Below are 27,045 nucleotides of genomic sequence, written 5' to 3'. Positions count from 1 at the left end.
TACGTTCTTTGTTTGGCAGGCAGCCGGAACGGCGTCACCTGATCGGAGACTACATCCTCTACACTGTCACCACTTTCCTGGATTCTTGCTCTTCTACTTCAGGAACCATCATAGCCGTGCTTTTTTTTTTTTTTTTTTTACAAACCTATATCTTGGCGGCTGCAAGCAGTGGAGGTAAGTCGTGCTGGGAGGGCGAGTTCTGGTCTAAGCACGCACTGCCGCTGTATATATTTTTCCTATTGGCAACAAGGCAACGAAAGTCGGTCTTTACATCGAGGCTGTGCAAATCATTAAACAACTGTGACAACCATTTTATGACTTCTCGCAATGATTTTTTCAACTGAAAGGGCATGCCCAAGAGGACTACAGCCTCTTTAAGCTTTGTTTGAAGCAACGCTGGCAACGACGATAGTACGAGTAGTGGCGTAAAGTGCGCATGAACTACACAAATCCATTGACAGTATCGCTTTGCCGAAACGCCAACTCGGCAAGGACGACAGTCACTCTGGGCTCGAAATGATGCTGTTTGCTCCGGCAAGTCTTCTGCTGCGTGAAGAACTGCGATTTGTTGAGGGAGGCTATGTATCGGATCCAAAAGCTACAGGGTGGCTCTATGCCACACGGCCAAGCAGTTATCGAAAATTTTTCTCTCCAGAGCTGGAAGAAAATCATGTTTTCCTTGACGTGAGCATTTTGTGACGACCTCAATGCCGGTCAGCTCGCAGGAGATTACCCTGGCCAAGCGAACCCCAGCTTGAGAGCGATGGCATCTGAATGACAGAGGAACCCTATTAAGGTACTTGCATTGCGCATTGGGATAATTGATAACTTGGGCGCAGTAATATTCATTGCATGAAAAAATGTGGCCCTTCACTAAACGGCAGGGATCAATGGCTGAGTGAATACGACGGTGGTGAGACCGGAGACGTGGAGCCTGTCAGCTTATGAAACTAATGGGCTCGTGAGACCTCATTGATCATGGTGGCTGTAGCATGGTTTCCAGCGAGGTCATCTCCAGCTTTATCCATGGTGATACTCCGAAAAACCGGAAGCTGGGTCCAACTCCACGATGCAGCCGGGCTATAGACTCCTGGGCAGCCCTACCAGCCGGCAAGCTTCTCCAGTAACACTTCGTACTTCGGGCAGGAACCAGCTGAGCTTAGGTTGAATGAGCCGTCGCGGATACGTCCAATTGTATACACCAAGTGGGGAGGCCACAGGCAGAAGTCCAGCCAGATACCTTGTCTGAAAAGCTTGTTGTGGCACAAAAGATTACAGGTTTCGTGATACTGCCAACTTCTAGGCATCATCTAGGCATCAGGCATCCCATGGGTGAGAAGAATGACTGCGATCGTCATATCTACTAAGCCTCCGGATGTAAGCAGCAGACTGATATGTTTGACCAACTCCCTCGCAAAGAATGCGATGCCACGCCATTATCTGTGCATTACTCATAGCGCTCTCGCGAACATGACCAAGGCCGTTGTTCTTGCAGCAGTACTATTCTGCTCTGGTGTACAGAGTGCGCACCTCAACATCACACTGGGTGACTGGAGCTCCGTACGGTCTGCAAACAAGTTCAAGGTACTCACATTCTGACTCGCTATCACAGCTGCCTCCATCCCCCGATCTTCACTGGGTCCCGTGCTTTCAGAACTACACAAGCGCCAGGTTAGAAGTCCCGCTTGATTACGGGGATCCCTCTCGGGGGGTCACGGCCATCGCCTGCCTCAAGCTGTCCGCTACCAATGCAAGCAAAACTCGCAGTCTGCTTATCAGCCCAGGTACATAGACATTTGCTTTTCTAGGGTCGAGGTCGCGGTACAGCTCCCTACTAACCCAAGAGTACTAGGCGGGCCCGGGGGCTCAGGTATCGAATCCGTCTTCTCGCAAGGCCTAGCATTGGCAGGTATTCGGCAAGGCCTGCATAACATCGTCGGCTTTGACCCACGCGGCGTTGGCCTCTGCGGTCTGAATGTGGACTATTGGCCTGGAAACCCAGAAGGACGAGCGTAGTTCGAGAAGCTCTACTTTCCGGAAATCTACAATGCCTCCTCCACCGCGGCAGGCAGGCAGTTTGCAGCGGCTGAGATATTTGGCGACGTCTGTAGTCCATTGTCGGTGGCTCGAATGGCTCTGCAGCGTTTGTGAACACCCCGGCCGTGGCACGCGACATGCTTTCATTCGTCGAGGCCGAACAGAAGCAATGACTGGCGAAGAACGAGAGCGACAACGAACAGGCAGAGCTCTGGTACTAGGGGGTGAGCTATGGACTGTGCCTGGCGCGACATTTGCACATCTCTTCCCCGACCGAGTCGAGCGGATGGTTCTGTACGGAGTCGTAGATGCGGAAGACTACTATAGCCTCGGGTGGAAGTCCAATCTCTACGACGCAGGCATGGCGCTCGATTCATTCATCCAGTCATGCTTTCAAGCTGGGCCAAAGGAACGCTGCGCGTTCTGGGGGCTGTCTGTACACGACATCAGATCCCGGCTCGGCGCCCTCCTGCAAGACTTGAAATACAACCCTATCCCCATTCCACCGAGCGTTACTACCTGCCCCTTACCAATGCTAGCAACCTATTCCGATCTCAAGCAGCTCATCTTTCAAGCCATGTACATACCGGCCGAAAGGTTCCAAAAACTCGCAGCTATCCTGGCTGGCCTGTAACAGGGCAATACGACTGCCTACGCCATCGCAGTGACCGGCGGCACCATCCCTGCAAACCCGTGCAACTATGCCCCGAGCACAGCGAAAGGGACGTTGACACTCTGATCAAATGTGTCGACGGTGCCGGTGAAAAGCGGTTCAGGAGCATTAGCCAGTTTGAGAACTATGTGGATGTCTTAACGTCGTAAAGCGAGTTCTTCGGCGAGGCCTGGCCAAATAACGCTAACGGCGTCGCTTGCAGAGCTTATGAAGTGTTACCGCCAGAAACGGGGAATCTCAAAGGTAAGCCTGGAATTGACCTTAAGAGAACTTCCCTGGCGATTATCTCGGATAAGGTTCTCTAATCCTGTTTGATCAGACACAATTCTCGACAACCGACACACAGCAAGTCCGATCCCCTTCGTGACCACCGAAGTTGGCCCCGTCGCTCCAAAGAGAGGGTACGTACATCCTTGATCAAAACCAGTATCCCGAGTGCGCATTTCTTTAAACTCTGTTAATACTGCCCAGTGCCCATAAGATGTCCTCCGTCTTCCCCGGCTCCGCAGTCCTCATCCAACACTCAGTCGGACATACTGCGTTTCTCAGTCCATCGATCTGCTTCGCGCGGCGGGCCCGGAATTATCTGCTGAGTGGGCAGTTGCCTCCGCCGAATAGTACGTGTCAGGCGGATACAGAGCCCTTTCAAGGAGGACTTCGCTGCTAAGTCTGAATATGGCTTTAGTGGTTGGTTGGCTCCTGTGTATAGGGCTTGTCGGAATCATCAATTTATTGCACATGAATGTATGTAATGGTTTTCCGGAGGCAGTTTGGGCTCGGATAGTCCTCGCTATAATCGGTGGGTGAATCCTTGCACCTGTCAGCTTGGGCACCCAAACTGGTATATAAATTTAAAGGATGATATAGATACGGTTACACCACGGATTCCGCCGACGCGGTCCTCTCCTTCCTCCCCTTTTCGATTTCTTTTTCTGTCAAAGGCTCTCTATCCGTCACATCCAGTGCCCCAGCCTCGGGAATCCTCCTCTCGATTTTCAAAAAAGGTACAAGGAGCAAATTCACCCCTGCAATGCCGACCAACATCCAAAAGGCTGCTTTATACCCACCTAGCCCAGTGTCATCACCTCGTGTAGTCTGCTTCTGACTCCCGGCATAGTACACAGCCGTCGATATACTCAGTGTGATATTCGAGAGTAGCCTGTTGACTGCGCTCAGGATCCCACCAGCGAGAGACTGTTGTTCGCGTGGCAGAGAGGACATCACGTAACTCTACACGCCCATTAACATTTATTTTAGCATACTCAACAAGTAGTGCAGATTAAAGGGAGCATACATTCGCCACATTAAACTGCAAATCGGCGCCAACGACCGCCAGCAAAAGTGCAGGAAATACAAACGCCCAGTAGTAGAGTCTGATCTCCTGCAGCAGGGCTAGTAGCAAGAAGCTGCCTAGGTACGAGATCGCACCAACGCCCATAAGCACCCTATGCGAGACGCGATGTAGGATGAGACTGCAGACGAAGTTCACAAGGAGCCCGTTGATGTTCTGCGGGAGGAGGTAGATCGCGATCCAAAGGGAGCTGAGAGACTTCAGGCGTTGCAGATATAAGCAGAGCCAGAAGGAGGAAGCCGTGAATGCGGCGTTGCCGGTGGCGAGGAGGATTATTACCTATTTAGTTTGAGGAATTAGCTGGAATGGTTTGACTTGGAGGGTAGTGGAAGGCTGAAGTACGAGAGAAAAATTCCGGTCTTTCCAGATATACAACGGCATCAAGGGAAACTTGTAGACTGATTGCCAAAAAATGAAGGCGGCTAGGAGGACAACTCCTAGAACCAGCATGACGATCACATAGGGCGTAGCCCAACCTTTGGGGGCTACGTCGATGAGGCTGTACCCATAATCAGCATCACATCCTAGCCTCAGAGAAATGACAGGAAAGAAGGGAGGTAGAAGACGCACGTCAATCCTGCCGACACCAAGGACACCCCCGCGGTAACGAGCAGTGCTCCCAAAAGATCAAACCTCTTCAGCGCCTCCCACCCGGACACTCCTATCCCCTGACCCCCAGCAGCAGCGGGGCGAGTTCCAATCTTCACATCGCTCGGCACTGTAAACGCAACGAGGCCCGCAAATCCTGCGCAGAGCACACAGAACACCCAAAAGCACACTCTCCATCCACTACCATTCCCAGCCGCTTCTCGAGAGGCAGTGGTGCCTGAAATCTCAAGTACAACCCCGGCAACAAATGTCCCGACCACAAACCCCAGCGGATTCCCAGCACTAAAGCACGCAAACGCCCGATTCCTTCTCTTTGAGGGCTCGCTATATACAGCACCCAGCTGTCCCACAGCGGGTGAAACAGCAGCTGCACTGAACAGACCGATCAGCGCCGTGAAGACGATCAGGGACGGTCCATCAGGGGCCCATCCCGCTGCGAAGACGGCGAGCGTTGTGCAGACCATAGCTGCCAGCGCCATGTTCTTGCGTCCGATTGTGTCGGCGAGGGTTCCGAAGGGGAGGACGAAGGCACCGCTCGTTAGTCTGCCACCCTACATTAGCATGGGAAAATGCTATTGTGGAGCTGGGGGTGATAGGGACGTACAGGCAAGCAGACGTGATCCAAACAACCTGCCCGTCCATCTGGAGGTCCCTACCGATCGTATCGGTCATCACGGTCGCCATGCCGGAGAAGATGGTCGACTGGGCAAAAGCAAATGTCACAGTTAGGACGAAGAGGCTTTCTGTTAGCGTGTTGGAGAAGTATGGGGATGGCATCGTGCGCTTTTGATTCCTTTTCTTTTTCGAGGCGAGGCAGTAGCAAAACGGTCATATAGAGCCGCTGCAATGGGAGTGTCTTAACGGAGGCAATGGCATAAATATGTTCCAGATTCTAGGCGACTCGAAATCCGAAATGTTTGAAGGCAACAGTCAGCCATGGCCATAATTGTGGATGATCTCTCACGTCCTCTCCAGTTGCGTGCAGTGAGATTCTCCATGCATGCGTACAGCTGTAGATCATGCTGCTGCTCGTGCTGGCGGTTCAATAAGGTTTCCAGCTGCATAAGTATAGAACCTTCAGAGAATCCTGATGCGTTTCTCGCCTGGATTATTAGGGAGTTGGTCCAGGGCCCAAAAAGCATATATTATTCTTCCAAGCCTCGAGTTGAAGAAGCTTCAGAGGATCGAAGGCACCGGCAGTGAGTTAAACCTAAAGGACTTAGAATTGAAGCAGTGCTCAGTTTCCACTTTCAGTCTCCAGAAAGCGATACCTTTTGGGCCAACACTTACGCAAGGGGGACCATCGCTTACCTGCAAATATGTCTCGATTCAACTCATGTTTCAGAGTCTAGACGGGGAGTCTACTCGCATCCGCTTGACTAGCGGTCTATATTGGCGGTGAAAAGCACTGGGAACATTAAGAGTCTTGGAGCAGAAATGGCGACAGCAATGAATGCCTTAAGTCACCAGGAGGTGAGCATTGACCTTGGATTTAACTCGGTAGGTAGGTATGTCTTAGAAAAGTGCATATAACTGTGCGCGGATGATCAATCCGCCGGCCAGATCTATATACTCCGTCGATTGCGAAATTGCCGCTTCAATTCCTAGGTCGTTCATATATATAGTCTGGAAGGAGTCATTTGGTGCGACGTGTGCGAAAAGGGTATCTAGTGTCTAAGCGTCGGACTTAGAGTTCCTTCTTAAGGAAATGCTCCGGCTTATGCGTCGTCTCATAGTCAACGTGGACATAAGCCCGCTCAACATCAGGCAAGGACTCGAGTTTTGTCTGCAGCTCCTCGGCGACATCGTGGGTGGCGCGCAAGGAGTCTGACGGGTCCATGACAATATCGACCTCGACAACTAGACGGGGTCCCGAAGTGTACGCGCGGACAGTGTCGATAGCAGTAATAAGTGGTGAGTGAGTCATTGCTGTACACGTTAGCATCACCACCATTAACACCACGTAACAAAAGGTGACGAGACATACAGATATAAGTGATCAACTGCTGCATTTTCGTATCCGCCGTGATACCAATCAAAAGCTGGAACTCATGATACGCGGTGTGAAGCCAGAGGCCGCTGATCAAGACGGAGAGGATAATCGCGCCCATCGGGTCTATCCACCAGCGGAGCTTGCTACCGCCGACAGAGGTGAGAATACCGAAGCCGTTGATTAAGAGGTCGTTGCGATGGTCTTCCCAAAGAATGCGGATCTGGGAAACCTGATTGCGCAGCGCGAAGCAGTACAAAAAGAGGCAGAACTTGGTGCAGAAGGCGACGACTACGGCAATGACGGACGGGAGATGGAAGTCGCCCGTTTCCCTGTCCGAGCCACCGACGAGGTCGCGGATTGAGAAGGCAATGAGCAAGAGCGAGACTGCCGTCATGAGGAAGCAGAAGCAGATATTGCCAGCCGTCTCGATACGGGCTTTTCCCGCAGGGAATTTGCGGGGGTCAACACGGTTGACCGTCTTATTGCAGAGCAGGAGCGTCAGGTTTGATAGAGGATCGAAGACCGAGTCCGCCATAGTTGTGAATAGCGAGAGCGATGATGACGCAATAGCACCATACAGCTGCAGGATAGAGAGCGCCACGTTCGCCGCGAAACTGCCATAGATCGCAATCTTGTACTTCAGCTGGTTGGTCGTGTTCAACTCTTTCGCGTCCCGAACATGCTCTTCAACTGGTTTGAGCATGCGCTCAATATTCTCATTCTGCGTCTGGTAGAACCCCTGCAGTTCCTTTCTTGCCATGGAAGACTTGAAACTGCTTAGCGTTGGGACCGTGGAAAGCGCAGAGGTCGAACGTGCTGGCTGTGGGGTTGCCGTCGTCGTATGGCCATGGCGCTTGCGCGAGGTGTTGGCTAGCGGGTGTAGTGCCTGAATTTCCGCATCAGATTTGAGTTTCGACGCTAGCTGATAGGGATCATTTTCTTCCGTGTATCGGGGAGGCTGGCCCTCCTCGTCAATATCGTAGCTGGAGCGATGTTGGGCGGTTGGTTCTTCTAGGGCGGTGGTCGTGCCCCCGGTGAGGTTGTGGTCACGGTGTAGGCTAGATTGGAACGGGGAGGGGTGGTGCGAGGCGCTGTGTCGGAAATGGCTGTCTTCCATGACGTACTATAAGAGAGCTAGCTTATCTCTAGCTCTAGAGCATAGAATAGCGTCTCGTGAGTTGAAGGAGGAAGGCTGCCTCGGGAGCCTTTGGCACATTTTCAAGGGACCATCACGTGGATCAATCTTATCAGATCTGGGATGCTTGGCACGGAGGCAGGTAGACTGTGCTCCGGTAACGGCAAGGCTACGTTTACAGGCCTACGAAGTACTCGGGAAGAACAAAATAACAAGAAATGAGAATATCGACAGCATTAGTATTATATGCATCATCAAGCTTCATTAGCATTAAGAGCGGCTCTTAAGCCACATGGTGTATAAGCATCAACCCGTCAACTACCCACGCAAAACCAGCGAGAACACCACTACAGAAAGGAACGCCTGCCCAGGGATTAAGGGGTGACAAGTACTATATCCGACATGAAGTTAGTCCTGTTTATGTGCGGTGCCATCCCTTCTACAACTGGATCGTCACGAGTCATGCACAAGTACTTGTAGCTGCCAAGCACATGGCCTGAAATGCAGGCACGATAAAGGGACCATAAATGTCGTGTTCATCGCGGAAGTGAAGTCCTGAAGTCAAAGCGGTATCAGAACCACATGATTCCGACCATAAGAGCGACCACAATTGCCATCGAGCTCCCACAAATATGGTCTGAATCGCGTGGGAACCCGGCATACTTGGACTGGCCAGCAGTCATCTCAAGTGAATTGGGCGATAAGGTCCGTTGCGAATCTGTCTGCCGTGGGGCTAGGCCTGGCTGCTCTAGATTCGTGCTCAGTGACTCTTTAGTCGAGGCGCAATCCAGTTCTTCCAAGTGCTCCGGGTGTCTCTGCTCGTCGCTTGTGTGCGGTGCGGGATATTTGGGTATCAAATTTTCATTCGGGTGATGCACTGGCAATCGAGTCGTCCAGCTGTCCAAGAAACGTGCTCCGGTATTGCAGACCTGTTGCCATGTCTCATGTGCCAAAGCGGGCAACCTGGATGACCAAGAATCAACGTTGAAACGTTTCGCTGGCGCCCCATCGGACAGCTTTTCCGGCGTATGACGCTGCATAATATTCGAGGACGCTGGAGTTACAGACGTATTGGCAAGAGTCAGCGTAGGGTGTGCAGTAGCATCATCAACGTGATTATGCCGCGGCGGCAGCGGTCCAGACATCTGCTGATCATCCCAGCGCCTGATGAACTCCTTGAAAGCGCTCACCCCTCGCGTTATGCTTGACGGCCCTTTAGTGGCCGAGTAAGTGACGCGATCATTTCCAGCCTCAATACCAGCCTCAAACAGACTCCGCGGAGGCGTATGTGCCGCCGACTGATGCGGCCGAGCATCGCGTTCATTGTCACTACAGGACCAATAAAAGTTGCCAAAAAACCATGGCCTGCAGTGGCTGCCGGTCATAGCCGACCGCGATCTGGAATCGACCGTACTAGAAGCATTCTTGACGCGGGGGGAGGAATCTGCCAAACCGGTCAGCACGGAGCCCTTCCACTCACGAGGAGCTAGCCAAAGCTTAGGCAAGGGGTAATAGATCTATCAGATTCTATAACATACATCGACTATGTCCGTGAATGTCGCCGCGGGGAAGACCAAGATACGTAAAATGAGCGCTGTAGCTGTACCCGTAAAAATTCCATTCCTTCGCGAGCGTCGGCACCAGGCTGAGCAGGGCGAAAATAAGCAGGGCGAGAAACGGGACAGCACCTGGTTTCTGCAGCCCCAACCGCATGATCCTCGCTCGCTCAGAGTTGAAGCCTCCTGCGAGGGCCTCAATTCGCGGTGATTATCCTACTTGCTTGGGAAGCTTCCAGGACAAACAACTTCATTGCCGGGTAGCACAATGTCCGATTGTTTGAGCGTGATGCGCCTTTTGAGTCCTCCTCTGCTTGCAATTGTTTATCCTGTGGTAAACCAGCACTTTCTTCTCTTCGCTCGGAACACAGATCGATGGTTGTTTGGCAATAACGCGAGTCAAATCAAAATTCCCAGTCAGGATCGGTCGCAGTCGGTCGGCCACGGTCGGTCGATCGGTCGGGTTGATCGGAGTGCAAAACAAACAGCCCGGCCACGATCGATAAACAGTCGTGATGCGGATCAAGGCAGTGGGGGGGACGCACTGCAGGGAAGAGAGCTCTAGATATGAATGGCCAAATGGATGCTGCCTATCGCACTGGCAACGAGAACCCTGGAACCCTGGAGATCGGAGGAGGGGCGATTGGCAGAAATTGCTTGTAGCCTCAGGGTGGAAGGTGACTGACGTCAACCTTAGGAGAGCCTGGGTAACTCCAGCTTCGAGATGCAACCGAACGATAAGCCCGCTGGTGCAGCTTGCATCTGCCAAGAAAGCGAATTACGAGTCCTCGAGCAGACAAGCTGGATTATTGGCTGATTCGCCGATAAACAGTAGTTCAAGCCGGACAAGCAGCCGCCGGGTTCACCAACTTCTCTGGACCGGACTGGTGGCCTGAGCCATAAGGCCTCAATTTGATTGCCTCGAAAATTCTGCTTAAAGCTAAATAGTCACGTAGGAAACAAGAGCCAACCCTAATGCATTGGTATATAGACCGGACTTGGAAGATGTCAGAGCACGCAGGAAAGGTATATAAATCCGAACATAACAGAATACACAGGAAGCCAAACTGCTCCATGAGATTTCGTGGCCTGTGGTACCATAAACTGTCGCAACATTGCTCATTAAAATACACATAACTCATAATCGGCATTACGCATCAAATCGGATTCAACATAGTCGGGTTGGGCGCGGCAGCCGGTGAGTAGCCACCCCCTGGGGACTTTGCCGTCCTCGGGGACGGTGGCATCGGTGTAGTCGCCGCCGTTCTTGGGGACGTCTTCCTAGCAGTCGGTGTTCGATTGCCTTCACTGCGCGAGCTCTCGGCCCTTGGAGTCACGCTTCGAGTCGTGCTTCCACCACGACTGCTCACTTTGGCAGATCGCTTGACCATCTTGCCTAGCAGTCCCACGATTTCAGCAGCGTCTTCGAAACTTTCATCGTCCATGCCTTCTTGGGCATTATACACGTCTGCAATCGCCTGCTTTGCCAGCTTACGGCTGGCACTGACATCGTGTAAGCAGTCGTAGAGATACGCGGCGTATTCGAGCTTGACGGAAAGGCGAAGAGGGTGGGATCCGGGGAGGAATCGTTCGGCGAGAAGGGCCGCATGGTTGAAACATGCAGTGGCGGTCGGGGTATAGTCGATGGCAGGTAGGAGAAAGGACGAGAGCGGCCGGGGTGGTTGAATTGGTGCCAACCCAGGAGGGGCCTGCGGTACTTTTAAGTACCCTCGTGAAGAATCCTCCGCGACGTCCGGCGGCCGACTGGGCACGGATATGACCTCGGGCTCTGGCTGAAAGGATAACCGGGAATTCTGGCCTTTTGGCGACCGTTCAGTTTCCGGCGCCTCATTGGAGATAGTCGCGGTGCTGGAGAGGCTGCCAATTCCGGGAGAGTGGACGGCGGGCTGATTATGGAACAAGACGAATATATGGTAGAATGATGCCCTGAGTTTATAGGCTAGGATCTTCAATTCCACGAAACCTTCCACCAGTGGGAGGACGAATTCTTCGAGAATCAACAGGCCTTCGCGCGAAAGCCATATAATGTGATAGTACAGCTGGAGGGATTTGGTTTCACGGGTCGGGTCCAGTCGCCGTAGTCGTCGCGCGCGGAGTAGTTTGTTTGATAGCATAACCGACAACCCTAGTAGCTTATATAACATGGCTGAGAGGAATGGGTTCTCATGGCCAGTCACTGCGGCAAAATTGCCTAAGGCCTTCTGGTCCACCTCAGCTGAAGCCATCCAAAAGTCTGAGGATGCTGGCTCTCCCTGATGTAACGGCTAGAGCATTAGCGTCTTCTGTTTCCAGTTGGACATGACGGGACGCAAAAGGCAGTGCGCCTCAAGTGGTACGCTGCAATCACAAATTTGACGGAAAGTCTTGCTGAGTTTCTGGATTGGCGGTATACAATCTTTGCAAGACAGCGCCTCTCCAGCTTGCATATCTGGATAGTACAGAGTGCCAAAAAAGAGCAGATGTCGCTTACCTCTAAGAGTCGATAAACAGGAACAATCTGGATCTAAATCATATAGCTTTCCATGCTCGTGTCCAGCGCTTAGAAACAAGTAAGGGCAAGTTCGATGCGCTTATGCTTGGACTTAGAGTGAGTACTTCGTGGATGACAAGGTCACATCCGCATACCGTGGCGCGTATTCCTTGCCTTTAGCTTGCACTCTTCTTTGATTCTGAATCGGACTGCCTCCCCACTGATATCGGTAGACGCGGAGGCTGCGAAGTGAACACCTCCCTCAAACTCCAAACGATATTTTACAGCAAATAAAAACAATTGAGCCTCCCAAACTGCGAGGGATATGTTGTACGGCGCAGTCCACAAGCGGAACACCAAAAAAGCGGAAATGGTGACAAAAAAAGAGGTAAAAAAAAAAAAAATAAAAAAAGAAAATGTTGTCTCAAATATGGTCAGTGCTTCCCCAGTGATCTTGGCTGTGCAATTCGGGCCTGGTGAAAGGGTTTAGATGTACTCGGCTATCGGTCGATCGATTGGCACTGAGCACGATCTAGGATGAGATAAGAGAAGCAGGTTTTAGCACTCCAGGGACTGTAGTGTCGGAGAGTATACAGTAGCGAGGGAGGAGAAGCACAGTTTGTGATTGAAGAGTCGAAGAAAGCGTCGACTCATTGTGTGAGACTCAAGGCGGCGAGGCGAAATGGTCGCCTGTTCTTCTTTGCCAGCAGTGAGCTGGCAATTGACGGTAATTGCTACCTGGCAAGAGCAGAAGGGTTAAGATGGCAATAGACGAGTCAGGGGGTTTAAAGAACCGGGCTCACAAGGACAGGCAGCCGGTGAAAGCAGTTGGGCCCGAGAAAAGGAAGGATATCAGCCACAATGTGGATTCCGTAATCAGAAATCAAGGCGCAAAAGCAAGATGCAATCAGAGAGCAAGCGCGAATCCTCTGCCGCAATGGAAGATCCTGGCTAGCTTGGGCAGCTCGAGCGATATGCGGAGCGCGGTGACGTTGAAATTGAATCGTTGTAGATCCACGAGATCGCCTACCGGCCTATAGATGGCAAGATATCTAATGAGGCTTCTTTCCCCCGGATTCAAACGCATCGGGCGCGAATGAAGGGACCAGGGCGTCATTAGAATCCCAGAGATCTCATATCGTCATATCCAACATCTCTCAGAAAGTGGCAATGGCAGACATGCCATGGGACGGGTGACGGACAACGCATCGACCGTCTAGTACGATACGTGTCAGAGCCCAACTGCAGAACTTGCCTGACCTTGCAGCGGCTAACCAGCGATGGCCCAGTTCGAGTGGGCCGGCTTAACTTCAATTGGAAGATCCAGGGCGCCGGACGGCAAGAATAATGCTCCAGCGGCCATGAAAGCGAGACGCAGCACACTGTGCCTGACCGCGCCGTTCATGTGGAGGGCAACCTTAACCCGCGCGCTTCTTTAGCCTGGAGCGAGGCGAGACAAGCCGAGACTCGAGATTCGAGATTCGCCTGGCGAACATCAGGCGGAGCTGGACGGAGCTGGACCCAGGTAAGACTGACAGTTGGCAGGCGGTTGCCAGCGTGGCATCGGGGATAAACAGCAAATCAGGTCACCGCCATCTTGACTGACAAAGGCGCCATGATCCCGGAAGACTGGTTGACTTGCAAACGCAGCCATAAGTTTCAGTTGGAGATGGGACGGGAAGACAACGAGAGACAAAGCCTCGCTCTGACCGCCAGCGCGAAGCCATCGAGCATTTTAGCTCGAGTTGCAGCAGACACGGGACTGAGGCTCAGCCAATGTTGGTTAATTTTACATCATTTTCGTTTCCTATTAGTTTTAAATTTAGTAACCCAAGAGGCAAAGTGATCGCGGGTTATGGCATACAACCGGTTCTTCGCGATGGAATGACGATATTAGCAGCCTCGAGCTCACACACTGATGGAACCTGCCTCTAGTGCTTTCAAAGCGAATATAGGGGGTTTGCCCAGAGAAAAAAAGTATTCTTGGATCCCTGGATGGGGAGCTCTTGCGAATATCTCTGGCTGGATAGAAATTGAGAATGCAGCGTCGAGAAAACGGCACCGTCCGACCAGGCCATTCTCGCCGAGCCGTCCCGTCACAAGCTGATGCTCTCCTGAGCGACTCGTATCCCAGGCCATCCACAAGCCCCAGCCGTCGAGCCTAACTTGAAGCGGGCGCCCTCGGTATCCTCTCTTCTCCAGAGGTTGGCACGGAAAACTCGCTAGGGCCCGGCCACAAGATTGACCTCAGTCGCCTCCAGTCGCCTCCAGTTGCGACTCGTGAGATAGCGGTGAGGTGAAGGCTACCTACGATCTGGTGAAACACAGGTCTGAACACACTTACTATGCAATCCAAGGGAAAGGCAATTCATAATCAAGATCTAATAGAACCCGCTAACTAGATCAAGGCCACGCCGAAACCCAGGAAATACACTGTTACAGAATCATAATGCAATGCCGTATCTAGATCTGAATGTCGTCAAGTTCGTCATCACCCAAAAAGCCAACAAATGCTCTATCCAGGAATGTCCTCCACAACCGGTTTATGCGCAGTTTCTTCGTCTTATTCTTCGGTTTCTTATTATTTATATTTGTTGTATCTGGTGATTCATTTTCGTCATCGTGGTCGGCATCAGAATCGCTGGTGAGGCTGTCCTCGCGTGGATTCTTACTCGCAATCCGCTTGGCAAGTTGGAAGTAACTGCGCACGGTTAGATCTTTCATGCTGTATATGCAATCGTCTCTAGTATCATATTCGATTTGGTATAGGTCGACTTGAATGGGTTTGTTCTCGGCTTCGACGGTAGGAGAGCCCTCTTCCGGGGTTTCGGGAGCGGCTGCCGTCTCGTAGATGTCGGTAAGATTGGCGTAATACTGGGCGTAACTGAGCCATGTAAGTGGCTGGTTTGAATACGCAGGACCAGGGAGGTCGGTTTTAGACGGCTGATCAGGTATCTTGAAGTTCGGCTTCTTCTTTTTCTTGTGTTTCTTCTTCTTCCCCTGTTGGTCAGCATTGTCGACGTCATCGACATGGTTTAAAGAGTTGCGCTTCACTTCAGCCCAATCAAGCGACTCGAAAGAGTCGTCAGTATAAGCAGTGTCGGCCCATAACTTGACATTCTCCAGGCCTGTGGTGTTGTACTCGACAACTCTCAGAGTCGGGAAGTAGTTGGGCACAACGCTGGGCGAAACCAGCGAGACGCTGTATCGTTCTGCGTATGGGCCACCAATCTTCTTCAGGAACCGCCGTTCCTTTTTGCTAAGGGCATCCAGGTTCCAGTCGTCAGATAAGAGGATATCGGAAGAGTCGCCACCGGGTGGGGACGGCATAGAATCCCATTCCTCCCTCAAGCTCGCAAGGTAGTCCGTACGAGACTGCACGCTGAAGCTGGGATCGTTTGACGAGTCTTCGCTGGCCGCGACGATGTCCACATCATGGCTGTCTTGCAACATGAAGTGGTCGATGTTCATATGGCCATAGACACTGCCCACGACGACGTCGCGGAACCGATTCATGAACAGGGTGTATTTTTGCCAGCAGCTTTCATCCCAACTCCGCTTGCTACCCGATCTAGCCGGGGGCACATGCCCGATGAGTACCGCCTTCATACCGCGCTGTCGTAGAATCTCCAGTTGTACACGAAGCCACTCCATATGCTCGAACCCCGGCTCCGACGGCATCGCACAGCCGTCGACAGCAGAGTTGGACTCATAGAAGTACATGGTGTTGAGGCTGAGAGCGGCAAGCTTGTTGGGGATCAACTCGGCCGAAAACCACCCGCCTTCCTCAAAAGTGTGTCGTTGAGCCTCGGGAATGAACTCTGCCCAGACTTCCGTAAACTTCCTTGTCCATCGATTCGGTGCTTCTCTGAAGATGTTGTGCGGCATGATATCGTTGTTGCCAATCGTAGGGATGACCGGGATGGAAAGGCCGCGGGCAGCACCCGAGTCTTCAAAGACTTCGATAAACTTGGCCGCCAGGACCTTATTCAAATCGATTATCTCGCTGGCTGTCCGGGGGATTTTCTCGTCGTTGTCATGTCGAGCAGAGTCGCCAGTCCAGAGCACAAAATCAATCTTGCCTTTCAGGTTCCTTTTGATCCACCGGAATGTTTCGTCAATCAGAGCCTGCGGGGAGTCGCAATCAGATCCCTCTGCCCCCAGAGGACCTGCGGAGCCAGAATCCCGGTGACATAGAGTCTCCTCCGACGTTCCTTTTCGGTAGTGTGTATCTAGATGGAAATCTGGAGGCGGTCAGCCTGAAGTCGGTCAATAGAAAGGAAAGAATGACTGCAAGCAATACCTGTTACATGAAGGAATCGCCCCGAAAGTTGTCTCGAGGTCTCGGACTGATATGGCTGACTATCGTGATTGCCCAGAACCTGTTGTTCTGTCACAGGCACGCCCGACGCGCCGACAACAAGTCCTAGGCCGTAAAGAACCGCGACTAGACGCAGTGGTATCATTTTTAATAAGCGTTTCGGGCTCCGTCAAAGCGGGCCAAGTCTCGAATACTAGAAAAAATCAAGCATCTAAAGCTGAAAGGCCAGAAATAGGTAGTCAGGAGATAGATATGCAGTGGAACACTCGAGATCGTGCCAGCAAGGGAAAAAATATTGGGGGCGGGCTACGTCAGTGACCGAGACTAAATCCTCGAACAAGAGCCCGATCTGGGCAAGCGTCCGCTAGCCCCAGGGATGAACCAGCCTTACGCCGTCCAACGTCGGCTGCTTTCTCCTTCGTCTTTATACTGAGCTTCTTCACGCTCAGACTGAGATTGCAAGTCTTGACTTCAGACCATGCTGCTCAGACGAGCAGATTCCCCTCCTAATTTAGTGAAATGTCTTTGTACTGGATTTGGTGTCTCGATGGCGACTCCCCACTCTTTTTTCGTCGATGGTCCACGTGCGCCGTTCTTTGGACTGGATCGCCGAAAGAATGTCTGCTGATTGCTGTTGGTCGAGGACCTTGTGAGGCTCGTGGGAGTCTGGTTTTCCGCCACATTTCTGACACTTTTTTGTCACAGCCCACTGAAGCCACGCCCTCCCACGTCTCGCTTCGGAAACACGAGATTTTCACTACCCGCATGTCCATTAAGGCACCGGACGACCACTCCTCCGCAATTGGTGGCGCGGCCCGTGTGAGGCTGTCTGGTGGTGGAAATTTCTCGGTCCTCGCAGGCCGGGGCCTGGGGGTATCCCTGGTTCTGGTTAGTACAGTAGGAGGACCTGCGAAGAGGTAGTCCTAGTCCTCGTGCATGGACGTTTGGCAGTCTCAGGAACGTTGGACAACCCCCGCAGAAAGTGCTGGACTCAGGGCCGTCCAACTGCGCCCCCAGGTCACCAATATGGAGCCTCCTTGCTAGATACCGCTTGTAAGGACATCGATGCACAGCGGTATCCTAGACTGTATGTTTCTTGTATTGCCCTTATAGAATGTCTCCCTCTAGTGTTGACGATGAAAGCCGGATACTGGACCTACTTGCGGCTGTGCCTCAGATGGTCACGCCGTGCAAGCACATTACGCCTATGGTCATGATCATCCGCAATCTTTAAAACAGAGGACACAGGTATGATTTACTGGGAATGCACTTGAAGATGTTAGCGATACTTCTATATGGAGCAAATAAATAGTCAGCGCTAAACTTGGCACATTTTGCTGCGATGGTGCATATTCACTTTGAAGTTCTGATATTTGGAGAGTAGTTTTGAGTCATTGGGCAGTGAATGTCGAGCAGAAAGCCGCCAGAATAACAATTTTCCTAGAGCTCTTGGATCTATATAAACGCTACCCACGGAGGACAAACAGGTACCGTGAGTAGCAAAGTGAGCTAGTTATACAGCGCAACTGTACAAATATGTCTTGAAAAACATCAAATTGATCCCAACGCCACTAATGTACAGACGCATCTCTCATAATACCACATCCGTCCCGATGCGATCAGAAGTCCGTAACACGACCTCCATAACTCCAGTCTCCGCCAGCACCCCATCGCAGCGGCTCATTCTTCGGTCCCCCAATCTCGCCAGTCTTAGGGTTCTTCTCGCCCTCAAATTCTGGCTTGAGTCCACCTTTCGCATCGGGATGAAGCTCCTCTCCGTCACTGCTTGCCTGGACCCTCGCGGGTTCCGAATTCGGTGATTGGTTGACCTTGGGCGTGCTGAAGGCACCGGTAGACTGTTTCTGAAGCTGCTCAAAGATCTTTTGCTCTTCTTCGGGGAGCCGCGGTGGCGCAGGGCCTGGACGAAATGCAAACGCGGGCTTGGAGGCGTCCGATAGGCGGACGTGGGAGGTTGAGAAGAGGGCGCGCGTGCGGATGGCTCGGTTGGTGCGAGAGAAGAGGCGCCGGGAGATGACAGAAATAGCCATGTTGCCTTTAGTATTGTGTGTTTGTGTAGACAACGTCAAGTGAGTGGTTGGATGGAAGAGTCGAAAGATATGGGAGACGGGTGAAGAATGCGGAGTGGCGGATGGAGCTGCGGAGGTGCCGAGCCGATATCGCCCATGAATCATCCAACATTTCGACTCGTTTTTGGATGCGGCATTTCTTCGCTCCCCACGCTATCCTTCTTCCCTCCCACTCTTAAACCCGGCCGCACCCGCCAATTGCTTGTCAACTCATACCCTGTTCAGAGTTTCCGTTGCAATGTCTTTTGTTCGTGCAGCGTCGCGGCGAATGCCGCTGGCGAAGAAACTGGTCTTTGCGGTTGAGTCACCATTGCAGCGCCGGTATGTTTCTGCGACTTCGAAAGCTCAGGTAAGTGAAGAATTCTTCTTGCTTTTTATATGAGTGCGGGTGTGTTCTAACAATGAGAAGGGTGCCGTTGTTACTCCTGACCCCGGTGCCGACTCCGTCTCCGCAGCTTTTGTTAACGAGCGCGCGCCGTACCTTGTCCCTACCTACGTCCGCCCGGCCCCGATCATGGTTAAGGGACAGGGATGCTATTTGTGGGATATGGAGAACAGGCGGTACCTCGATCTCACAGCAGGAATTGCCGTGAACTCCCTCGGCCACTGCGATCCCGAGATCTCCAAGATCATCGCCGAGCAGGTGCGCACACTAGTCTCATACTATACATACGAACATCAGAAGTGCTGATGGGTTAATTAGGCCGAAACCCTTCTCCATGCCTCTAACTTGTATCACAATGCCTGGGTTGGCGCTCTCAGCAAAGACCTGATCATCCTTACGCGCGAGTCGGGAGCCATGCGCGACGCCGCCCAAGTCTTCATCGCCAACTCCGGCACCGAGGCCAACGAGGCCGCCATCAAGTTCGCCCGCAAGACCGGACGCGCCCGCGATCCCTCCGGCGCAAAGCACGAAATCGTCTCCTTCCACAACTCTTTCCACGGCCGTACAATGGGCGCCCTCTCCGCGACCCCGAACCCGAAATACCAGACTCCCTTCTCACCCATGCTCCCCGGGTTCAAATATGGCAACTACAACGATATTGCCCAACTGAAAGATCTCGTGACAGAGAAGACCTGTGGTGTGATTGTCGAGCCCATCCAGGGTGAAGGCGGTGTCAACGTCGCAACACCCGAGTTCCTCTCCGCCCTTCGCAAGCGCTGCGACGAGGTCGGCGCCGTCCTGATCTTCGACGAAATCCAGTGCGGTCTTTCCCGCACCGGCAGCTTCTGGGCCCACGCCCATCCGTCTCTCGTCCCGTCCTCCGGCGAAGCTGCACACCCTGACATCCTCACCACCGCCAAAGCCCTCGGCAACGGCATCCCCATTGGCGCAACCATCGTCTCTGGCAAGACTGTTGCGGACAACATCAAAGCCGGCGACCACGGCACCACTTTTGGCGGCAACCCTCTCGCCTGCCGTGTAGCCCACCATATCATCCACCGCCTGGCCTCGCCTGAGCTCCAGAAATCCGTCCGGGATAAGTCCGCCATCCTAGTTGCTGGATTCCAGGCGCTGCAGCAGAAATACCCTGATCTTGTCTCTGAGGTGCGCGGCCGCGGCCTCATTCTTGGCCTGCAGCTCTCGAAAGACTTCTCTACCAGGGCTGGTGAGATTGTCACTGCCGCGCGGGAACGGGGCATGCTCATCATTACAGCTGGTGAGGGATGTCTGCGGTTTGTTCCTCCATTGACGATTACAGAGGAGCAGCTGAAGACCGCGCTAAGGATTCTGGAGCAGGCTTTTGAGGCTGTGAAGGCTTAGGCTTGAGTATGGAGTTGTGTGCGTGCGCACTCCGCATATTATGACTTGTATTCCGTTTTGATTTGGTTTGAGTCCATATACCAATTAGCATTTCTGCTTCTGGCTTGGTTTAGGGTAGGATAGACATAGAAAAAAGCAGTTGAGACTTCAGCTGTATTTGCGAGTCCTGATCTTATATTCCGGCGTCAGAGACACACTCACATCTTGTTGCAATTACGCGAGATTCGGATATCTCCGTCAAATCTCACACGACAGTGGAAGGTGTTATCTTTTTCAAATCGCTTAACGATTGGTGATGCTTTCCATAGTTAAGAGTCCAGCCCTAACTTAATTTGCTAGTTCCCAACTGGAATGCGAAGTACAACTTTTTTTTAGACCTCATCCATTATCTTCACCAGCTCCGAACACATAATACCAGTACGCTACGTACCCTTTGGCCCAATGGCAAATCCGCTCCGTATCAAGTTGTTTATGTATGAGGCTAGGTGTTGCTGCAAGAGTCAAGGCTCGGGGGATTTTAGAACCAGGGTAATCAACACAATTAATCATCAACCTGCAATGTAGTTAGCCACTTAACACTCAGAACCACTGAACAAGAGGGGGAGACGTATAAAAAAAAAGAGGGCCGTTCCCCGAAGGGAAACGGCCTGTTCACCAGCCCACACCAGCAGAACACACTCCAATTCTTTCTCCAGAGACACAAAACCCGATCAGTTTACCCATGAGTGTCGAATCTACAGGAAATTTCGCCGAACAAACAGCAGACAAGCCTAAACTTTGAGCCTCACACGAGAGAGGTCCCGCCATTCGTTGGTTCCGGTACCTTGAGTAGAGAGGCACGAAATGGATGGAAGGGGTTGTTGAGTTTGAAGGAAGGGTGTCGCAGGGTCTGGACGGTGGGGCTTAGTGAACATGCTTGTCGCAGCTGCATCCCTCTCACAAGCTTTCCTGAAGAGATCTCGGCATGTCCGTTTCAGAGGGCATTTGCTGGAATACTTGTCGTGGTTTTCTGCGCCGAGGGACCTGTAGATTTCATGTCGCGAAATTTTACCCTGCGGTATATCGACCCCTTGTGTGTGACAGAGTACCTCCAGGGACAAGTTTTTCGTTTTCTCTCCGAGATTGGAGGGCGGCCAAATAACATCCAGAAAAACCGCTTTATTTAGTTTCTATCCCAGAGGATAGGTGTCGGAGCCCGTGCGATCAATTTGCAATCTGCATTGCAAAGAGACGGTTAACGCAGTGGATCGGACCTTCGATGTACGAAGCAAATCGGTGGCTGGTGCCGTGATTTGAGGTCACTAGCTTTAGAGACAGAGTACGTGGTTGGCGAAACTGGGTCGGCGGAAACATCGATACCGGAACGTGACAACAGGCCAGAGGTTCTTGGGGACAGTTATGAACTCCCAAGAGTCATACTTGTGAGAAGCAATAGAGAAAACCTTGCTACAATCGGAATGCGTTTAGCCGGAGTCTGGATTCGGTTGATTCGATTGATTCTGGCAAGTGGAATTTCTCTTCAGCAGCCCAACTGTATGACCGCGTGTAGGCTAGTCTTCAAGACAGCTGTTGTGTTCAGAAACATTTCGCTTGGCGACATGCAATGCTTTTGCCATTGATATTTGGGTCCGCATTGATGCCAGCCAGCGAAATACATCCAAGGATGCTCGATCAATCCGCACGGTTGTTCCCCAATTTCTAATCTCCAGCATAGACAAACCCATCCCTGTTGATCCGCATGGAACATCCAGCATAGGGTACCGACGCGTGTCCGAGTGGTGGACTTAAAGAACGCATGGTAATCCGTCTTTCAACTGCCTTTCGGCTCTGGAAGAGCTGCCTTTTGCCAAAATGAATCGGCTAGTCAACAACGCCCATGTTTCACTGCGAGGCGGTTTCAGGACCGACGAAGGTAGCTTAGGGTTAGATTCCCGATTCCAATCAGGCAAGTCGGCGCTCCTACTTGAGCTTTGAGCAGGCTTGATTGAAATCAGGGAGTATGAGGCGGTACGTCTGTAAGGGTGCCTGCAGGCAAGAGGTGAATCCGGCCGGGGTTTCGGACACGGAAAGACAGATTTCGTGCGGAAAACGTGTTGTTTGACAAGTATCCGTAATAGCCGTACCATGAGCAGTGGCAAGCGAGATCTTCTCAGAAAATTGGTTGAGCGGGAGCGATGCGAAAGCTGATGGATGAGTGGGAAGAGGGAAGAGAGCGGACGTTACAACACGGTCTGCTTTGGTAAACGCGACGCGTAGTCATGTGACGCAGGGATCTGCGCCTCAAGTTTGGGGTTCTGCCGCAGCCAGCCGCTTTCCGGGATCCAGGCTGCTTGACTGCCGATGATTGACTGAACCTCAACCGCCTTGCCTACTGCCGTGCCTACTCGACCGCTGTACCTTACAAATGTTTCGGCCGCAGGTTGGCTGGCTTCGGTCAGGCCCTGCGATCAAGACCAGCTGCGTAGCTCTCTAAACTTGGTCTCCGACATTACAACACTGATGACTAAAGCAATCTGCAGTTATTCCTGAACTCGAAAGCTGGGATGTTCCAGCGGCAATTTCTTCATCCGCTCTTTGCGGGGCTTCTGGGGAAGCATGCCTCAGGCACTCAAGGCCCGCTGCCGTGATTGATTGCCGTTCTTAACCTCAGTATCCATTTGAATACCTCCCCTCCTCTTCTTCTGTTACTGCCCCTGATGTGGCGTGTGACGACTTCGTCTCCTCGATATCTCCGTCAATTGCGACCAGTCACTCAATCAGTCAGGATGAAGCACCATTTGATGGTGGGCACCTGGACCCGTCCAGGCCGCATCTATACAGTTGCTTTCGATGACGAGGCCCTGACTCTGGAATTGGTTAAGAAGACTGACATTCCAGAAGCTGAGCCGATCTCATGGATGACTTTCTCTGTATGTTCTTCATTTGGTACTTGGTTGGCGTGTCTAACCAAAGCAGCATGACAAAAAAACCATCTATGGTGCTGCCATGAAGAAGTGGAATAGCTTCGCAGTCAACAGCCCTACCGATATTGTCCACCAAGTATCTCATCCAGTTGCTGGGCATCGTACGTCTATTCCTGTTTTCGCCAGCTGAACAGTCTGACTGACCTTTTCTTCACAGCCATGGCCGCCAATGAAGACACAAACACCCGCGCAATCTTCGTACTCGCAGCCCGCAAACCTCCCTATAACGTTTATGGAAATCCGTTCTACAAGTACGCTGGATTCGGCAATGTGTTCTCAGTGGAGTCGGACGGTCGTCTGGCCAAGAACATCCAGAATTACGAGTACGAACCCAACACCGGTATCCACGGCATGGTGTTTGACCCTACGGAGACCTACCTATACTCTGCGGATCTGCAGGCCAACAAGATCTGGACCCATCTTAAAGACCCTAAGACAGGAGAACTTACTCTCGTTGATTGTCTTGAGGCCCCTGACCCTGGCGATCACCCTCGCTGGGTTGAAATGCACCCCAGCGGCAAGTACCTCTATGCTCTGATGGAAGCTGGCAACCGCTTGGCCGTCTACGTCATTGACGAGCGAACCCACAAGCCTGTCTTTACTCACATCACATATCCTTTACTGCCTCCTGGTACGTCTCACGACCCGACAATCCTGCTTTGATCTGACATTTGTAGGCCTTCCCCCGCGCAACAAGTACCGCGGTGATGTCACTTTCACCACTCGGAGCGGTGAATACCTCTTCGCAACTACCCGCAGCAACCACTTTGATGTGACCGGTTACATTACCGCTTTCAAGCTGGGCCCGAACGGCAACATCGAGCGCCAGCTTTTTATCCACCCTACTTCCACCAGCGGCGGCCACTCCAACGCTGTGAGCCCATGCGACTGGAGTGACGAGTGGCTGGCGCTCTGCGATGACCAGCTGGGCTTCGTCGAGATTTACAGATTCCGTGACGAGAATCTTTCTCGCGTGGCACGTGTGGATATTCCAGAGCAAGGATTCGGCATGAACGCGATTTGGTACGATTAAATAATGATATAAGAATAAAGACATAGAACAAATGGGAAAACTTCGAACATCACTTCCGTTTCATTTTCCCACCAGGCCCCTTTCCATCATAAGATACGTGACCATCCTTTCCGGCATTTCTTTCAGCTGCAAGGTGTGCTTCAGACTCGACCAGCATTCCAAATCTCTGTGTTGGTCAAGTACTCTTGCAGCAGAAACAGGTAGTGCTGCAAATGGAACACGCTCTTAAGCAGATTCGTTCCATATATTTGCTTCTCTCACTGAGCACTCCTACAATGCTACCTACCCTGTCATGGAAGAGATACTGCCCTCTGCCAAATCGGAGCCGAGCCGCTTTCAACAAACGATGTCTTTAACTAAGGGTTAGCATTATGGCCACTAATAAAACAGTGTCGCCGGGAACTACCAATTCTTCGCCATTCGGCGGCAAAGACTGGAGTGACAGTCACCCACCAATTAAGCCCCTTGCTGACACTGTACAGCGAACAACTTACCAAGCGGTTACTTTGCAGTCGTTAATTTTTGTCGATGTCCACTCCAGATTTGAAAGCGTCAAAGCTCACCGGTTCATTAGATAGGCTATGCCGATGATTCTCGTCTTGCAATGCACCCCTCGAGATACTAACGTGCGTCATCAGCCCCATTCGAGTTGCGAGCTACAGGTCCAGCACTTGTTGGCCCGCGCGGCAGGACATCGCATCGTCTGTTGCTGCCAGGCTTGTCCCTCATCACTGGCGAGTTCTCACCAAGATTCGTGGATTATGAGCTTCGAATTCCCGTTTTGCTCTGGGAACCATGACTTCCACCTTCAATTGATTTCGTCTGACCCTAAAAGATGTTATCGAGGTTCATACTGAAGAGGTCGATTTCAATCTCGTGAATGATGCCGGGTGCAGTAAGATTAGCCGGATACAGCGAGCTTGTGCAGTTGAGATTTCGCCGTCGAGTCAGGGCTTTGTCGTGACGAGTGCGAATTACACTCCAGTTTCAGAATAGGGACAATACCATTTCCATCCGCTAAGGGTGGTTGGTCCTGTCTCAAGTTCAAGTAGAAATATACTAAAGACCCGTGGTATTTCGCACCTTGGGAGAAACACCGGTCTGTGTCATTGGCCCCAGAAGACGAGCATGTCCTGTCGACGAAACACAACTCTACTGGTTGAGCCGGACTCAGTAAAACTTCAGGCACAACAGGTGCGCCACGTTGGACCATGGAAGGAGACTCGAGTCCCGAATAAGTACAGCCTCGAGGCTTCTCCTCAGTGCGGGGCTGCCGGGATAAATAGCTTTGAGCTCCCCGCCGCCATCTTCCGACCCCTCACCATCTCAAATCCCCAACCAGCTATACGATTAACCATCGCCATACCAGCACCATGTCCGAATTCCCCAGCCTCAAGCCCGCTTTCACCATCCAGGCATGTAGCTACACCTTCTGCTCCCTCGGCAAGCAGCTAATTTGCTATCTCAGATCGAACTCGATGCTCCGCTAGCAGTCGGTAAGCCGACACCACGAACCCAATACAACAAAAAGAGCACCGTCCCATTTGACCTCTCTAGGCACCGGAGTCCGCGATACCAACCTGCAGGTTATTGTGAGTATCCGCAGCATGGAACTTGGCGAGTAAGGCTAAGACCGCATCAGCCTTTCAGCAAAGGTGTTTTTAAGACTGCAGAGGGCTTCGAACCAGCCTTCGAGGCGCAGGTTGTGGGTACTGGCAACGACTACATCCACGCCGACCCTGATGGAAAGCATATGCGCCTGAACGCTAATGGGGTTATCAAGTATGTCTCTGCTTGAACTAGATGAGGTCGCTGATATACGGTGTTTAATTCTTTAATTTCCTCCGCAGAACCCAGGATGACGCTGTAGGTCACCCACCGCTTCCCAAAGAAACTAGCCTGACGTGAACTAACTGCCGTCCTGCCATCAGCTCATCTATGTGAACTACACCGGCGTCGTTACGCTCGGTGAAGCAGAGCAGAAAGTCCTCTCCGGAACAGCGGAGGAGGGAAGCACGCCGTTTGGGAACTCTTGTAGGTGTACCATGACTCCTTTAACAAGGATTATGCTGATCATCGGATCCGTACAGTCACGCACCTTACAGTCGAGGTGAGATATTAGTCTAGTACTCCAGGAAATCAACGGACTCTAACCAATGTTTCGCGACAGACCGGCCACGAGCGCTACAAAGACCTCGAGAACCGTGTCTTTGTCGGCAAGGGCCGCTTCAATGTGCAGAAGGGAAAGCCGGTTGTGGTCGAGTACCGGGTTGCTCAAGTTGTGCATGCTTGATTGAGTACTTTTGTTGAGTTTGACCTCGATAGGCACTGTACTGAGCAGGAATACCTGGCAAAGTGAAGAACGGAATGAAATGAGTCACTGATTAACCTTGCTTTTTGCAACCCTCATCCAGCGAGATCTCGGACAGTTCTCGACCGCGGTTCTCTGGAGAGCTTCCACAAAAAAAATGCCGCTAGCTCTACACGTCGTTCAGTAACGAGGTCATTATATGCCCTAAATAGGCAGCGCAGAGTGCGACTGCCATATTAAAGGTAGCTAACAGACCTATTCTCTTCTCCCATCTGTGTGCTGTGTCCGTTGTGCGTCTGCAGGACCGGCCTGGGGTAAGAGTAATTCTGCCAGTCACCAGCTAATGAATGTGACTGTCCTTGCGGCGAGAACATCGCCTTCCGCGATCTCAAGACTTTCCACCTCTTGGTTTCCTGCTGCTCAGTCCCTCCAGAGACGCCTATAAAAAGGGCCTCGAGCCCCTCTGATCTCCCTCCTCCATCTTTCCTACAACTCCCCACACTGGTCTGGGTCCTATACTCGCTCATGGCCCGGCCACCTTCTGTTTAGAGTCATACTGTGGTATTGTAGTTGTACGCTATGTACTTGCTTTATGCCTCTTCTCATATGCCACTGTATATGCCCCTCCCTCATGCAATATTCCTTCCCTTCGTAGTATACAAGCCAAGATTCCAACCGGAGAGGAGTCTGCCTGCAACCGATCAACCGGCAGACAGGAAC

At 52.0% G+C, this 27,045-nt stretch overlaps 13 protein-coding genes across 13 annotated transcripts; 6 read left to right on the top strand and 7 right to left on the bottom strand.

Annotated features, from left to right (window-relative positions):
* Positions 1-580: 580 nt before the first annotated feature.
* On the top strand, positions 581-3,377 carry BDW70DRAFT_146443 (uncharacterized protein; the record flags this gene model as incomplete). The annotated part of the gene is made up of 9 exons (XM_073738582.1): positions 581-605; positions 1,557-1,784; positions 1,853-1,977; positions 2,017-2,110; positions 2,259-2,667; positions 2,754-2,825; positions 2,862-2,953; positions 3,030-3,111; positions 3,182-3,377. 9 exons carry the CDS (start codon positions 581-583, stop codon positions 3,375-3,377), a joined length of 1,323 nt encoding a protein of 440 aa, XP_073601092.1.
* Positions 3,378-3,480: 103 nt separating this feature from the next.
* Positions 3,481-5,447, bottom strand: BDW70DRAFT_165519 (major facilitator superfamily domain-containing protein; the record flags this gene model as incomplete). Its single annotated transcript, XM_073741769.1, has 5 exons — positions 3,481-3,940; positions 4,005-4,340; positions 4,404-4,560; positions 4,632-5,213; positions 5,275-5,447. 5 exons carry the CDS (start codon positions 5,445-5,447, stop codon positions 3,584-3,586), a joined length of 1,605 nt encoding a protein of 534 aa, XP_073601091.1. The 3' UTR covers positions 3,481-3,583.
* A 661-nt stretch (positions 5,448-6,108) lies between these two features.
* On the bottom strand, positions 6,109-7,832 carry BDW70DRAFT_125712 (cation diffusion facilitator family transporter). Its single transcript, XM_073734941.1, has 2 exons — positions 6,660-7,832; positions 6,109-6,601 (listed from the first exon to the last, which is right to left on the bottom strand). Exons 1-2 carry the CDS (start codon positions 7,778-7,780, stop codon positions 6,358-6,360), a joined length of 1,365 nt encoding a protein of 454 aa, XP_073601090.1. The 5' UTR covers positions 7,781-7,832; the 3' UTR covers positions 6,109-6,357.
* Positions 7,833-8,007: 175 nt separating this feature from the next.
* Positions 8,008-10,082, bottom strand: BDW70DRAFT_125711 (uncharacterized protein). Its single transcript, XM_073734940.1, has 2 exons — positions 9,337-10,082; positions 8,008-9,242 (listed from the first exon to the last, which is right to left on the bottom strand). Exons 1-2 carry the CDS (start codon positions 9,509-9,511, stop codon positions 8,371-8,373), a joined length of 1,047 nt encoding a protein of 348 aa, XP_073601089.1. The 5' UTR covers positions 9,512-10,082; the 3' UTR covers positions 8,008-8,370.
* A 133-nt stretch (positions 10,083-10,215) lies between these two features.
* On the bottom strand, positions 10,216-12,244 carry erg27. Its single transcript, XM_073734939.1, has one exon. It carries the CDS (start codon positions 11,598-11,600, stop codon positions 10,512-10,514), a length of 1,089 nt encoding a protein of 362 aa, XP_073601088.1. The 5' UTR covers positions 11,601-12,244; the 3' UTR covers positions 10,216-10,511.
* A 1,128-nt stretch (positions 12,245-13,372) lies between these two features.
* BDW70DRAFT_2174 (uncharacterized protein) lies at positions 13,373-13,718 on the top strand. Its single transcript, XM_073743520.1, has 2 exons — positions 13,373-13,623; positions 13,681-13,718. Coding segments are annotated over exons 1-2 (165 nt in total). The 5' UTR covers positions 13,373-13,460; the 3' UTR covers positions 13,683-13,718.
* A 590-nt stretch (positions 13,719-14,308) lies between these two features.
* Positions 14,309-16,311, bottom strand: BDW70DRAFT_154959 (endopolyphosphatase; the record flags this gene model as incomplete). Its single annotated transcript, XM_073739946.1, has 2 exons — positions 14,309-16,089; positions 16,149-16,311. The coding sequence occupies 2 exons, from the start codon at positions 16,309-16,311 to the stop codon at positions 14,309-14,311; spliced, it is 1,944 nt and encodes a 647-aa protein (XP_073601086.1).
* A 120-nt stretch (positions 16,312-16,431) lies between these two features.
* On the top strand, positions 16,432-17,535 carry BDW70DRAFT_125702 (uncharacterized protein). The gene has a single exon (XM_073734938.1). The coding sequence runs from the start codon at positions 16,686-16,688 to the stop codon at positions 17,085-17,087; it is 402 nt and encodes a 133-aa protein (XP_073601085.1). The 5' UTR covers positions 16,432-16,685; the 3' UTR covers positions 17,088-17,535.
* Positions 17,536-18,303, bottom strand: BDW70DRAFT_125701 (succinate dehydrogenase assembly factor 4). Its single transcript, XM_073734937.1, has one exon. It carries the CDS (start codon positions 18,212-18,214, stop codon positions 17,786-17,788), a length of 429 nt encoding a protein of 142 aa, XP_073601084.1. The 5' UTR covers positions 18,215-18,303; the 3' UTR covers positions 17,536-17,785.
* Positions 18,304-18,370: 67 nt separating this feature from the next.
* Positions 18,371-20,324, top strand: BDW70DRAFT_125700 (acetylornithine transaminase). The gene is made up of 3 exons (XM_073734936.1): positions 18,371-18,602; positions 18,663-18,896; positions 18,957-20,324. Exons 1-3 carry the CDS (start codon positions 18,492-18,494, stop codon positions 20,016-20,018), a joined length of 1,407 nt encoding a protein of 468 aa, XP_073601083.1. The 5' UTR covers positions 18,371-18,491; the 3' UTR covers positions 20,019-20,324.
* Positions 20,325-21,719: 1,395 nt separating this feature from the next.
* Positions 21,720-22,195, bottom strand: BDW70DRAFT_2097 (uncharacterized protein). The gene has a single exon (XM_073743503.1). It carries the CDS (start codon positions 22,142-22,144, stop codon positions 21,803-21,805), a length of 342 nt encoding a protein of 113 aa, XP_073601082.1. The 5' UTR covers positions 22,145-22,195; the 3' UTR covers positions 21,720-21,802.
* A 203-nt stretch (positions 22,196-22,398) lies between these two features.
* On the top strand, positions 22,399-24,316 carry BDW70DRAFT_165517 (lactonase family protein). Its single transcript, XM_073741768.1, has 4 exons — positions 22,399-22,927; positions 22,974-23,082; positions 23,139-23,612; positions 23,659-24,316. Exons 1-4 carry the CDS (start codon positions 22,715-22,717, stop codon positions 24,012-24,014), a joined length of 1,152 nt encoding a protein of 383 aa, XP_073601081.1. The 5' UTR covers positions 22,399-22,714; the 3' UTR covers positions 24,015-24,316.
* An 896-nt stretch (positions 24,317-25,212) lies between these two features.
* On the top strand, positions 25,213-26,508 carry BDW70DRAFT_125696 (DUF3237 domain-containing protein). Its single transcript, XM_073734935.1, has 8 exons — positions 25,213-25,429; positions 25,483-25,510; positions 25,572-25,606; positions 25,657-25,796; positions 25,865-25,880; positions 25,946-26,048; positions 26,105-26,124; positions 26,185-26,508. The coding sequence occupies exons 1-8, from the start codon at positions 25,388-25,390 to the stop codon at positions 26,305-26,307; spliced, it is 507 nt and encodes a 168-aa protein (XP_073601080.1). The 5' UTR covers positions 25,213-25,387; the 3' UTR covers positions 26,308-26,508.
* The last annotated feature ends 537 nt before the right edge of the window (positions 26,509-27,045 follow it).

The sequence above is a fragment of the Aspergillus foveolatus genome, assembly GCF_047715535.1.
Source record: "Aspergillus foveolatus strain CBS 279.81 unplaced genomic scaffold BDW70scaffold_1, whole genome shotgun sequence".
NCBI classification, from domain to species: Eukaryota; Fungi; Ascomycota; class Eurotiomycetes; order Eurotiales; family Aspergillaceae; genus Aspergillus; species Aspergillus foveolatus.
The sequence above is the reverse complement of the archived record's forward strand: the minus strand, read 5'-3'. Positions and strand labels throughout refer to the sequence as shown.

Coding starts and splice junctions, on each gene's coding strand:
- BDW70DRAFT_125711 (XM_073734940.1), bottom strand. CDS start 9,511: ATGCGGTTGGGGCTGCAGAAACCAGGTGCTGTCCCGTTTCTCGCCCTG. Junction 9,243..9,336: donor CATTCACGGACATAGTCGAT/GTATGTTATAGA, acceptor CCGGTTTGGCAG/ATTCCTCCCCCCGCGTCAAG.
- BDW70DRAFT_2097 (XM_073743503.1), bottom strand. CDS start 22,144: ATGGTACGGCTATTACGGATACTTGTCAAACAACACGTTTTCCGCACG.
- BDW70DRAFT_165517 (XM_073741768.1), top strand. CDS start 22,715: ATGTGGCGTGTGACGACTTCGTCTCCTCGATATCTCCGTCAATTGCGA. Junction 22,928..22,973: donor TCTCATGGATGACTTTCTCT/GTATGTTCTTCA, acceptor TAACCAAAGCAG/CATGACAAAAAAACCATCTA. Junction 23,083..23,138: donor TCATCCAGTTGCTGGGCATC/GTACGTCTATTC, acceptor TTTTCTTCACAG/CCATGGCCGCCAATGAAGAC.
- BDW70DRAFT_125702 (XM_073734938.1), top strand. CDS start 16,686: ATGTCTTTGTACTGGATTTGGTGTCTCGATGGCGACTCCCCACTCTTT.
- BDW70DRAFT_125712 (XM_073734941.1), bottom strand. CDS start 7,780: ATGGAAGACAGCCATTTCCGACACAGCGCCTCGCACCACCCCTCCCCG. Junction 6,602..6,659: donor CAGCAGTTGATCACTTATAT/CTGTATGTCTCG, acceptor GCTAACGTGTAC/AGCAATGACTCACTCACCAC.
- erg27 (XM_073734939.1), bottom strand. CDS start 11,600: ATGGCTTCAGCTGAGGTGGACCAGAAGGCCTTAGGCAATTTTGCCGCA.
- BDW70DRAFT_125700 (XM_073734936.1), top strand. CDS start 18,492: ATGTCTTTTGTTCGTGCAGCGTCGCGGCGAATGCCGCTGGCGAAGAAA. Junction 18,603..18,662: donor CTGCGACTTCGAAAGCTCAG/GTAAGTGAAGAA, acceptor AACAATGAGAAG/GGTGCCGTTGTTACTCCTGA. Junction 18,897..18,956: donor CCAAGATCATCGCCGAGCAG/GTGCGCACACTA, acceptor TGGGTTAATTAG/GCCGAAACCCTTCTCCATGC.
- BDW70DRAFT_2174 (XM_073743520.1), top strand. CDS start 13,461: ATGATCCCGGAAGACTGGTTGACTTGCAAACGCAGCCATAAGTTTCAG.
- BDW70DRAFT_125701 (XM_073734937.1), bottom strand. CDS start 18,214: ATGGCTATTTCTGTCATCTCCCGGCGCCTCTTCTCTCGCACCAACCGA.
- BDW70DRAFT_125696 (XM_073734935.1), top strand. CDS start 25,388: ATGTCCGAATTCCCCAGCCTCAAGCCCGCTTTCACCATCCAG. Junction 25,430..25,482: donor AGCCCGCTTTCACCATCCAG/GCATGTAGCTAC, acceptor TTGCTATCTCAG/ATCGAACTCGATGCTCCGCT. Junction 26,049..26,104: donor CACGCCGTTTGGGAACTCTT/GTAGGTGTACCA, acceptor GGATCCGTACAG/TCACGCACCTTACAGTCGAG.